The following is a 13,207-nucleotide window of genomic DNA, read 5'->3' on the forward strand; positions in this document are numbered from 1 at the left end:
GGGCGGAGCCTGTGCAATGGACGGGCAGAGCACGGGCTGCCACTTCCTGCCACAGAATTGGGAGACTCCGCCCTCGTCACCGCCAAAACCGGACAACCTGTTTAAATCTGACGAGTAATGCAAACAGCAGAACTAATACTGATGGAAAATCATCCAACACACCAGTTGAACTGAATTCATAGTCACTATAACTACTGACCTCAAGAAATCAAAACTGCAGTTCTGTGGATTTTCAGTTCATTAGCAGCTTCTACTTTTAAAGATATGTTCCGGTGTATTTTTTGGGAGATGTCCAGCACACCTATGAGTGTCATGTATGTTCATAAACATTTACTTGGCTTTGTGATGAATTGCTTGCATGAATGTTCTGCCTTGCTTTGGATAAAAGCATCTGCTAATTGCATTAAAACAGATGTATGATTTTCCTGTTTGTTTATTCATAAGTCAGTTTGGTTAATAAACCATCTAAATAAAATACAGTTTCTCTTATCGACTAGCGCTTCTGAAGTCATATTGTACATTACATACATCATCCATATTAGAATAAACACATTCAGAATGAATAACTGATAGAATAAACAACCAAATCTAAAAAGCAGTAATATGGTTAAATACATCCAGGTGTGTGTGAGTGTGTGTTTTCTACAGGTATGTTGTGGGGTCGGTCAGGTGCAGGTATTCGGGCTGTCCATCGCTGCTGTGTCTCTGTGTTCGCCGGTGGCGTGTGGAAAGAGTCTTGCGCCGCTCGTTCCCACGTTTGTCCAGCGTGGAGACGATCCTATCGGCCAGATCCTGCTGCAGACGCTGGAAATTCTCTCTGAGGAAGCAGAAGACGAGCAAAGAGATTCAACATGTGCTTTTGTGAGAATTACTGATATTGATGATCTTACACATAGGGAAGCCTGTTTCTACCACGGAATAAAAAAATAGAAAGGTAACTGTGACTACTTATCTCGCAATTCTAACATTGTTGTTTCTCAGAATTCTAAGTTTATATCTTACAATTATAACTTTTTTCTTAGATTTCCAAGTGCGCATCTCGCAATTTTATTTTTTGACTAACAAAAAGTAATTTCAAGTTTAAATCTCACAAGTCTGACTTTTTGTCTTAAAATAGCTAGTTTGCTCACAATTCAAACTACTTTTACTAAGAATTTTAAGTTTACATCAAAAAAGGAATAATGTAATTGTGACTTTTTAACATGCATTTTTGACTTTCTGTCACAATTGAGTTTCTAGTTCACAATTCTGTTTTTATTTTTTCTTGAATGGCAGGTTATAAACGTACACTTTTGACTTTCCTCAGAATCCAACATTTACATCTCACAATTTTGTTCTTTTGTTTCCACCACAGAATAAAACATTTATAAAGCTATTTGTGATTTTTTTTTTTTTCAGCAAATGTGAATTCATGCACTACCAGTCAAGTTTTCGGACAGTAAGATTTTCTTCTGCTCACCAAGCCTGCATTTAATTATACTGAAGTATCTGAAATACCTGAAAATATCTGAAATATTTTTTTACTATTTAAAATAACTACTTTCTATTTAAATATATTTTAAAATGTAATTTATTCCTGTGATTTCTAAGCTGAATTTTTAGCATTCATGCTCCAGTCACATGATCCTTCAAAAATGTTGATGTGCTGCTCAAAAAATATTGTTGACAAAAAGCTGAATAGATTTTTTTCAGGTTTCTTAGATGAATAGAAAGTTCATAAGAACAGCGTTTATCTGAAATAGAATTTTTTTGTAACATTATAAATATAAATGCAGATCTTTGGATCTTTCTATTCATCAAATAAACCTAAAAAAAATTACTCAACTGTTCTAAATGTTTTAATTTAAATGTTAAATAATTGTGACTTTTTTCACTGAATTCCTGCAAATGCGAGATATGAAGTAGCAAAATTCCTCCTATAGAGAAAAAAAGCTTCCATATTAAGTTTAACAAAGTAACTTAAAAAAAAAACACTAATATATTTTGTGAAAGGCATTTAAAAAATAGAGGGTAGAAAAAAATGTATAATGTATTTTTTTTTTTTTACAACAAAAGGTGGTTACTTAGTACTTACTTAGTAGTTCCCTGGCAATTTACATATTTGGAAACCCTGTTATACAGTGGTTCAGTCCTGGAATCTGATTGGTTGATCACTCTGTCAATCACTCTGTTCCTTCTTTTGGTTTAGTTTCATTGGTGGAGCAAAAGAATTTATCCAGCTATATTGTGTCAGAAATGCAAGTAACTCAATGATTTGTTGTATAAAATCAGCATCACACAAGCAGTTTTGAATGGTGGTGGTCGTGTGTTGTGCTGATAACTACAGCTTAAACGTTTTACTGGTTTATTCTGGGAGTATTTTATGATCACAGCAAATGAGTGCTGGAGGTCTTACGCTGTTGGTGGTATTGGCAGGTTGTATTTCTGCCCGGTGACTCCAGTCAACCAGTAAGTCATCTCCTTCCCTTTACCCTGCAATGCAAACACACACACTTTGAGATTCTGCTATTATTTTAAACTACTCTTTAAACAGTCTGTGATTGTCCAAGAGGACTAAAATGAGAGCTTGTGATTGGTTAAAAGCAGAAAAAAGAGCTTGTGATTGGCTGGAAGCAGAAGTAAGATCCAGTGATTGGCTAAAATCTGCAGTAAGTGCTAGAAATTGGCTAGAAACTGAAATGAGAGCCTGTGATTGGCTGGAAGATTATAAGAGACTGTGACTGGCCACCATCTCTCCTCTCACCTTCAGGTGTGTTTCTCCTCGGCGTTCGCACTCAAACTGACAGTCGGTTCGCTGCAGGATCGTGATGGTCGACTCGCTCACGTGAATCCTCAGAGCTGGAAACACATCAGCTGCTTTACTCAAAAGCATCATGTGTGAGTGTGTGTCTGTGTGTGTTTGTGAATTTGTGTCTTACGCAGGCCTGTAGACTCCATACGTGATGCTGTGTTGACCGTATCTCCAAACAGACAGTAACGTGGCATTTTATTTCCCACCACACCAGCCGCACACGGACCTAAACAAACACACTTGACTTGTGAGAGTAAGTTAGTGACTACACATAATGCACATTATAATCTTGAGTCTATTTACCATCATTTATATCTATATATACAAAAAAGGATTTTGAAATTGATGTAAGGGCATCGCTATGCGGTTGCTGGGGAATTGATATGTGGTTGATGGGCAGTTGATACGGTATTGATATACAGTTGCTGGGGAATCGCTATGCAGTTGCTGGGCAGTTGCTGGAGCATCGTTATGCGGTTGCTGGGCAGTAGTTAGGCCATCACTATATAGCTGCTGGGGTATTGCTATATGGTTGCTGGGCAGTAGTTATGCCATCACTATATAGCTGCTGGGGTATTGCTATATAGTTGCTGGGCAGTTGTTAGGGCATCACTATGTAGTTGCTGGGAATCGCTATGCAGTTGCTAGGGCATCGTTATGTTGTTGCTGGGGAATTGCTATGCGGTTGCTGGGGAATCGCTATGTGGTTGTTGGGCAGTATTTAGGCCATCACTGTATAGTTGCTGGGGTATTGCTATATGGTTGCTGGGCAGTTGTTAGGGCATCACTATGTAGTTGCTGGGGTATTTGTATACGGTTGTTGGGGCATCGCTATGTTGTTGCTGGGGCATCACTATGCGGTTGCTGGGGAATCGCTATGCAGTTGCTAGGGCATCGTTATGTTGTTGCTGGGGCATCGCTATGCGGTTGCTGGGGAATCGCTATGCAGTTGCTAGGGCATCATTATGTTGTTGCTGGGGCATCGCTATGCGGTTGCTGGGCAGTATTTAGGCCATCACTGTATAGTTGTTGGGGTATTGCTATATGGTTGCTGGGCAGTTGTTAGGCCATCACTGTATAGTTGCTGGGGTATTGCTATATGGTTGCTGGGCAGTTGTTAGGGCATCACTATGTAGTTGCTGAGGTATTCGTATACGGTTGCTGGGGCATCGCTATGCGGTTGCTGGGGAAACGCTATGCAGTTGCTAGGGCATCACTATGTAGTTGCTGGGATATTTATATACGGTTACTGGGGCATCACTATGTTGTTGCTGGGCAGTTGCTGAGGCATCGCTATGCGTTTGCTGGGCAGTAGTTAGGCCATCACTATATAATTGCTGGGGTATTGCTGTATGGTTGCTGGGCAGTTGTTAGGGCATCAATATGTAATTGCTGGGGTATTGCTGTATGGTTGCTGGGCAGTTGTTAGGGCATCAATATGTAATTGCTGGGGTATTTGTATACGGTTGCTGGGGCATCGCTATGGGGGTGCTGGACAGTTGCTGGGGAATCGCTATGCAGCTGCTGGGGCATCGCTATGCGGTTGCTGGGCAGTTGCTGGGCGAGTTGTTAGGGCATCACTATGTAGTTTCATCTTCACATGTGTCTGTACCTGAATGGATCCCGATACGGATCCACAGTGGGATTCCCGGCAGGTGTCTAAGCTGGTACGTCCCCATGAACTCCAGGATGTCCAAAGCCATGAGACAAATGTCCACAGCATGTCTGTTTCCGTTGCGTCTTGGCAGACCAGATGCGACCATATACGCGTCACCGATAGTCTCCACCTGAACATAGGGGCAAGTTCTGGCTATTTAACCATATTTGGCCATTAAAACATATATTTTTAGAAATATAAAAATAAAAACGATTGTCTGATAGGTGTTATCTCTGAGCATCTGAACACATCTTGCATGTTTGTGCACCTTATAGACGTCGTGATTATCGAGAATGCTGTCGAAGTTCTTGTAGATGTCGTTGAGCATGTCCACCACCTCCATGGGTGTGCTGTGATGGCAGAGGGTCGTGAAGCACACAATATCACTGAAGTAGATGGTGACCTCATCATACAGCTCTGGCTCTACACAACCTGTCTCTTTCAGAGAGCGAACCACCGGCCTATAAGAAAGACAGAACATAATCACTTGGGTTTATGGCGGTTTATCATGTCTAATAAGGGTCACTTCTGCTGCTCATCTACAAACACCCGATGGATGCCCAGCACAATGTGGTTGTCAGATTTATAGGGCATTACTATATGTTTGATAGGCAATTTACTAAGGTTTCCTGGGTGGTTGTAAGATAGTTGATAGAAAATCACTATTTGGTTGCTAGGTAGTTGCTAGAGTGTCCTGGGTGGTTGGATGTTGCTAATGTGCCATTCATGGTTGCTGGGCAGTTGTTAGGGCATCACTATGTGTTTGCTCTGCAGTTTCTAGGGCATTGCAAGGCTATTGTTAGGAAATTGGTTTTCCTGGGTGGTTGCTAAGAAATTACTAAGATATCCTGAAGGTTGCTCAGGTGTTCCTAAGCAATTGCTAGAATTTCCTGGATCACTGCCAAAGTGTAGGAGGTTAGGCAGTTGCTAGTGTCTTCTGGGTGATTGCTAGTGTTGTAAAACAGTTCTTAGTGGACAGTAGCTGTATATGAAGTGTGTTTGGGTATGTTTCTGACCCCGGCAGCAGCATGAAGTTGAGCTGGTCGGCTCTGTCTCTCTCAGCCTTATACAGAGAGGTTCTCTCCTCCACCAGGTGCTCCAGGTTCCTCGAGTACATCTGCAGTCGGCGGATCAGGTTGTCCATGTAGCTGGCGTTGGCCTGGTTGTGAAGGTTACTACAGAAACACAAAGTAGCATGTCAGTATGCACTCATAACCACTAAAATCGCTCAAACGCAAGCATCTGGTGTCACTCGCACACCTGAAGATCTTCCCCAGAGCGCATTCGATCCGCTTGAAGTCTGGACGTTTCTCCGGATCCTCCTCCCAGCAGCTCTTGATCAGCACAAACAGCTACAAAATAAATTTCATGTTTTTTTTTTAACTTTAATGAAATTTAAAAACCTAATATTTCACATTTATTAACCATTTGTTAACCAGGCAAGTCAGTTAAAAACTAATTCTTATTTACAACATCAGCCTGGCAGTTGTTTAAATAACACATTTCAAATGAGCAACAAAACTGGAATTAAAAGCACCTAAAGGAGTTTTTTCACAAATCAATAACAATATTTTTTAAATCTGCAATTAAATTCGACAAATCCTCATAAATGTTGTTTGCTATACCTCATAAATGTTGTTCCGTTCCTCTCAAATAGTGTTTAAAATGCATTTGTTTGACATTTCAATATTTTAAATCTGCAATTAAATCTGACATAAAAAGCCTCATGAATGTTGTTTATATTTATTTTTTTATGTCATTAAAGTTAACAATAATTTTTCACATCGCAATAAAATCTGAAATCAAATGCCTAATAAATGTTTTTACACACAAATAGCATAAAAAAAAACTTTTTTCCAAATTTTATTTAAATTTCAAATGGGCAGCAAAATCTCATGTGAAACATCTCATAAATGTTGGTTGTTCCACTCAAATAAGGTCAAATATGCGTTCGTTTCACATTTTAATAAAATTATTCAATTTAAAATCAGCAAAAAATCTGACCTGAACTGTTTCATACATGTTTCTTATGCTCAAATAGTACTAAAAAGTGTTGATTTCAGGTTGGTTTAGCCAATGCGCATATGCAGTCTCAGAACTGTTGCTATTGTAACCGTTTACTTTTAGCAGAAACTGCAGTAACACGATTGGCTCTTTCATTTAGAAAATAGGGCTTCCTTTGCCTGAGCTACCATATATGGGCGTTCCAGTTTCTCCCATTAAAGGTCCCATATCGTCAAAATCAAAATTTCCTGGCTTTTTTCATGATAACTAAGGTCTAGGGGCTATCTAACTACCATATGAGTTTCAAAACAGTCAATCCACAGTAAACTGCACACAGCCTGCTTAAAGTAGCTGTTCATTTTCACGAGCAGCTGTGACTTCCGTAACGATGTGACGTCCGATCGGCTCAAGTCACCGCCTTCAGTCACCAACCAACGTCCCACCCTCCTTTTGTCAAACCCCCAGACAACAACGCATCCATTCCATTATTGAGCAACAACAACACGAAAACAAGTGGAGAAAACCCTGTTCAGTCTATAGATGTCAAGCTACGATCATTACACAGGCTTCAGAACAACGTGAATATAAGAGACCAGCGGCACGTCAACTTCAGCCTCTTTCACACAGCGATTTCGGTAAATACACGGATAATGTGTCCCACGATTTGTTCCGGAATTGTTTAATTTGGTTCATTCACAGTTGTTTTCCGGAATCTGTGCGTGCTTTACACACAAACCATAAAGACATGTGACGTTTGGATGTGAGATGTAATGCGACGCGTACGTTTCACTAAACTGAAACTAACCTGAACAAACTGTGCTTCAGCGCTGATAGTGAGGAGCTGGCTCTGCCCGATCACCGCTTCATTCCACTTTGCACGTATTTTTTCGTCGTGAAGAGTCGCTTGATAACGTGCATCATTACTACAACACTGCCTTTATGGTTCTGGCTTTTGTTCACACAGCGCTCGTTCCCGTAATTTTCCAGAATCAGCGCGCATTGTGAAAGGGGCTTTACTAAAGCAACAGTTATGTAGCTTACTGCATTCGGTGTTTGAAAAAGAAAAAACATTAATGATCATTCTAAAATATCCTGTTGAGTATCAGCTCTCTCTATTGCTCTGATATCGCTTACGCTTACAGCATACATGACCGTAGTTACCTGTGATTGGCCTGGTTGTGCGTCACTCAGAAAACAACAGGCCAATAAGAAGAGAGGCTCATGAATATTAATTAGATGGGCCAAAATCGACCTGTTTTTGACAGAGGTCCTAAAAAAGGAGCTGTAAAAATATATTGAGATGGATTTTGGCACTTATACCGCAAATATATATTCTTAAGGACATCAACAAATAAAATAAACCTCCAGAAATGTGTACAATATGGGACCTTTAATAGTAGTACATACATGTAATACAAGTGAACTATTTTTTATCACTTATAGAGACACCGGTAACAGTACCTCTGCTTCAGTCTCTCCAACGGACTCAAAACTCAGATCGGGTCGGAAGACATTTGGCCCCCGTGGATATTGCACGCAATAGAGTTTTTCTAGAGGAGGAAAGATGAACAACACGCACAGAGCAGAAAAGAGAATTTATACAGTTGATTTATAGTGTTTGTACAGTAAAAATCAGACATGCTGTCTAAATGTTCCTTCAACTCAAAACAGTAGAGCAAAGTTAGATTCCCAGGCAATGCATTAGTCATTTTGCACAAAAGCATCGGCTAAAATGTGTAAATGTTCAGATTCTACATGTATAAAATACTCTATCTTTGGGATACAGATGGACTGAATGGGTGTGTTTGTACCTGCCGTATCGGAGCAGCAGCTGGTGTGAAACGGGCTCTTCCTGAGGATGATCTCCTGCGAGATAATGGCAAAACTATAGATGTCGCCCTTCTGAGAAATACCCTGAACACGCATGTGCTCCGGCGCCGTCCACAGGTCTGATGGGAGACAAAGACTTCATTCATTCATCTCTTGACATGTCAGCATTTAAAAGAGCATCTCAACAGCTATGTTAATGTGTCAGTAGAATTTAAACGTCACTCAAAAATAAAAAACGTCCTCACTCTTAGGCCTTTTAAGATGAACATGAGTTTGTTTCCTCATCAGATTTGGATAAATGGATATTGCTTGTAAACAGTGGTTAATCTGTGCATATTTCTCTCCTTATTCAAATCAGACCACATTTTACCCCGGAGGAAGCGTTAGTATGAATTATAGATTCTCATTTCAGCCAGAGGCAATGGTTTGAAGTTAAAATTGTCTTAATGATGGATTTGATTCTTACAAACACACAGCTTTTGGCTTCACAAGACATTAAAAGATGGACTGGAGTAAATCTGATGAAGCAACAAACTCATCTACTTCTTGGATGGCCTGAGGGTGAGGACATTTTCAGCTCACGTTCATTTTTGGATTAACTATTGCTTTAAACGGCTTGTCTCATGTGCAGAGGAAAAGGAAGTGACATCGCTAACCTTTCCCGGGCGTGAGGATGGTATTGCAGCCAAAGTCTGTGATTTTGACCACCATGCGGTTGTCCACCACGCAGTTGGTGGATTTCAGCCGGCCGTGAACGCCGACGTTACTGGAGTGCAGGTACGACATGCCCTGAGCAAAAAGACATCATCAAAGGGCAAAGGTCAAGTGTGTCCAATAATATAATAACAACTGTTTCCAAACATACAGAGGCCAACATGTGTCCTATAATTAATATTATGTTCTGTCCTGTTTTTCATGAAACTTCAGTGTTTTGTAAATTTAAACAACTTTACAACTAACCTCTTTAAATTAATTTTGTTTTAATTTGAGTTATTTTACTACTTCAACCTTAACTAAATAAAAATGAAACTAGCTGAAATAAAGTAAGTTTTTAATTATAAAACCCTTATATATTCTGTTTTCATGTTAGTAGTTTTCATAATTTTGTTATTTTTATTATATGTTGCTGTTGTTGCTGTTGTTGTTTGACATATAATATAGTTTTTATTAAGTTTTACTTTAGATTTATTAGTTTATTAAGTTTATTAGTTTATTAAGTTGAAATAAATATAACAAGAAAAAAAATCTAAATATATTTTATTTAAAACATTTAATAAAATGTTTTAATGGTTTAAGTCTTAGTTAAAGGAACCGTCTGTAAGAAATGTATGTCTGTTAATCATAAAATGGCCCTGACATGTCACTAGACATTAAGAAATCATGTTCATTTCAAATACTTATATCACTGACAACAGTGGTCCGGCCAGGATATTGTCATTTAAAAGTGAGAGTTGCAGCCCTCAACTGATGTTATTGTTGTCGTTTTGTGTTTTGGTCTGAGGCTCCACCCTCCAGCTATCGACCAATCACGAAGTCAGTAGAGTTTCGTGAGACGGGTTGCCAGCTATGCTCTAGTTAGTTCCAGCTGCTGCTAAGAACGAGTCGGATAAAACATGTATAACGTTACGAAACCTAAAAGACCTCGTTATGAATCCGAAATACGTCGTGACAAAGTCCGAAATAAAACAAGGATTTCTATAGGAGATGCCTTTGAAAGATGGAGACGGCTGAAAACGGAGAAGAATTTGAAGATAGACGCCAACGTTGCTAATTTTCTCCTTGACAGGTAAGATTCATCTATGTTTGGCTAACTTTGCTTCCGTACACAGTGGATTTTCTGCGGTCGGCCGTGCTAAATGCGTTCATAAAAAGCTTTATATCGCACCACTAGCAGGGTATGAAAACAATCTATGTTCCGACTGAAATGTGGTATTACAGTACATTGTTACGAAATATTTGGCTAATCGCCATCTGTAAATTTTTGCGATACATAATTACTTCGCAAAACATCTCTTGTGAAGCATAAACATAATTAACAGAAGAAAAACAAATTACTGTGTAAGACTCGTCACTTGCCGTTGGAAGCTCCTGAATCCTGCAGCTTAGCTGGCAACCTCCAGTCAGGGGGGATACACCGTTCTACATTATTTTGAAAGTGATTGCAGTACCAGTTTTGGCCACAATCCTACATACGGTTCCTTTAATGATAACCATATACATTTAGTACCACTTACATACTATTAGAGATTTTATTAATGTTTTAAATGAGGTTTTGTATTTAGATTTTCTGTGTGTTTGTCATTTTATTCGTGCGAAGGCACCTGTTGAAACTGTTGGTGTTTTTATTCTTTCTCTTCCGTTTCTTCTTCAGTTCTTGAGTCTATGGCAGCCCATAGAACTGCTTGTGGGAAAGTTGTGAAATTTGGCACACTGACAAAGCACAGTCCCAACATTAACCATAGTAAATTTGGAGTCTCTAACTCAAACTCTCTAGCACCACCACTTGTCCAAATTTTCACTAAGTTTATTCTAATAACTTGAACTGTAAGGCACAGAAGGAAAATTATTTTTTTCTCTCTGAATCCTTGGCTCATGCCGAGTCGAATAAAGTCCAAATTTCAAAAATCGTAAGGTATAGTTTTTTTCTTTCAAACCTTCGAATTCGTCCTAGACGGTTCGTCTGATTTTCACCAAAATTGGCTCAGATCATCTTCAGACCATGCTGACAAAAATTTATGGAATTCAAGTTGATTTGTCAAATCGTTCTTGAAAAATGTGCAAACGAATTCTCCCAAAAAAACGCGCAAAAATGTATGTGAGGCTATATCTCTGCAACGGTTCGGCGTATTGAGACCAAACTTGGTGTGTGTGGTAACAAGCATGACCTAAGGCTACCTGCAGTGTTTCAGCACAGTGTCACCTAGTGGTCAGGAGATATGAAAAAAATGCTATTTTGGCTTGTAACTTCTGAATGGTTTGGCCAAAAATCTTAAAACTGGATTCGGTGCACCATGCCGAGTCGAACCATACCCAATTTGCACCATGCCCTGACAGTACTCAAAAAGTTTGGAGTTTTTATGAAAAATGCTAAAACTTTTGTTTACATTAGCCTATTGTAATGAAACTGGCCTTGCTATATTCCTTGGGTCATGCCAAGAACATCGATACCACTTTTGCTATAATTGGACAAACTTCCTGTCCGCTATTTTGATTAATGTTGAAAACCTGCTTTTTCGAACTCCTCCTAGACAGTTTGTCCGATTTTCACCAAATTTGGCTCAGATCATCTTCAGACCATGGTGGCAAAAAGTCATGGATTGTGTGTCAAATTACAAAATGGTTTTCATTTAGCGCATCAACAAATTTGCTGGAAAGATGCCAAACTGCATCTGAGGCTGTATCTCTGCAAAGCTTTGACATATTGACTTTCTCATGACATATATAACTTTGTATGTGCCATTGTTTCCTCACACTGACCACGCCACATCAAGTTGGTAACCAAATAAGGTAAGTAATTAACCATTCATTAACCATTTTTTTATGAATTTTCAAAAATGCTAAAAACTTTGGATTGCAGTAGCCTACTGTAATTACTTGCAATGAATTATATATAAAAAAAACTACTTTTTCGAACTCGTCCTAGACTGTTCGTCTGATTTTTACCAAAATCGAGTCAGATCTGACAAAAAGTTGATGAAACCACATAACACTGCTACAAATTTTAGGCTTGATGCCAAAATGACTCTGAGGCTTTATCTCTGCAAAGCTTTGACACATTGACACCAAACTTTGTGTGTCACCTCACACTAAACACACCAATTTGATAACATTACCACCTGGTGAAATTATTTTTCTGTCAATTTAGTTAAACTCATCTTAAAATGGTTTCCTTTACTCATTGTTACAGTTGGTCTGGTGCTCCATTCAATGCACAGCTCCCTATTTTGCCGCTGATTGTGCTTGGCACCATATTTGCTGCTTGCAGCTATATTTATTATTATTATTATTATTATTATTATTATTATTATTATCTAGTTTTTAGTTTTAACTTATTATTTTGTTATTTTAGCCATTTTAGTTCCTCCTGTCCGCACTGGTGTTTCAGTAGATGTCAGTCATGCTGTTTATGTTTCCATTCACTGACGTGGCCATGATCATCATAAAAACATCAACGAGTGCAAGTGTGGGTTTTTATGGACACAGCAATAAAAGACGTATATGATGAAACACACACTTACCTTTGCAATGTCGTACATGACAGAGATTTTAAACTCCAGATCCATAAAACTCTCATCAGGATATGAGATCTTATCATTCAGCACGTACTGGAGAAGCAAACACACACACACACACACACACACACACACACACACACACACACACACACACACACACACACACACACACGAGTCATGTCATGATGGATGAGATGCTTAATTCTGTGATTTATGAGTGTAGTTAGTGTTTTACCCGCAGCGATCCTCTCTCACAAAACTCAAACACCCCAAAGACACCACAGTCGAACTTCACCGTCCCATAAAATTTGGTCAGATTATAATAGTCGATACGCAACAACTGAGAGAAAAAGAGAGGAGATTAGTTATGGATTTTCAGGTGACATATTAGATGAAAAAAACAAAAAAAAAAAAAAAAACAATAACCGAGTGAATCCTCACAAAAACATATTCATGTCACATTTCGTCTTGAAAGACAAAGAAAAATTAAGAGAAGGTATACTGAAGAGAAGTTTGCAAAGAAAATGAAGCCAGTATTTAGCACTTTATATATTGTTTTCAATACACTTTCTCATCACTGTAATGTATTTTTCGTGTTTCATTTTTATAATTCACAATATTCTCAATGGTAATCCTCATATTAATTATATAAAGCAAGAAAATACTTGTATATATATATTTTTTCTTTTT

The 13,207-nt window shown here is 38.7% G+C and overlaps 1 protein-coding gene across 1 annotated transcript in view; it reads right to left on the bottom strand.

Annotated features, from left to right (window-relative positions):
• Positions 1-417: 417 nt before the first annotated feature.
• gucy2ca (guanylate cyclase 2Ca) overlaps positions 418-13,207 on the bottom strand; it is a 30,260-nt gene continuing 17,470 nt past the window's right edge. The window contains 13 exon segments of the mRNA XM_073847989.1: positions 418-817; positions 2,396-2,472; positions 2,744-2,838; positions 2,919-3,017; positions 4,404-4,578; positions 4,717-4,909; positions 5,465-5,623; positions 5,709-5,800; positions 7,914-8,002; positions 8,264-8,401; positions 8,939-9,071; positions 12,521-12,607; positions 12,753-12,857. Coding sequence (XP_073704090.1) covers positions 643-817; positions 2,396-2,472; positions 2,744-2,838; positions 2,919-3,017; positions 4,404-4,578; positions 4,717-4,909; positions 5,465-5,623; positions 5,709-5,800; positions 7,914-8,002; positions 8,264-8,401; positions 8,939-9,071; positions 12,521-12,607; positions 12,753-12,857 — 1,617 coding nt within the window. The 3' untranslated portion in view covers positions 418-642.

This window comes from Garra rufa, chromosome 1, assembly GCF_049309525.1.
Source record: "Garra rufa chromosome 1, GarRuf1.0, whole genome shotgun sequence".
Lineage (NCBI taxonomy): Eukaryota > Metazoa > Chordata > Actinopteri > Cypriniformes > Cyprinidae > Garra > Garra rufa.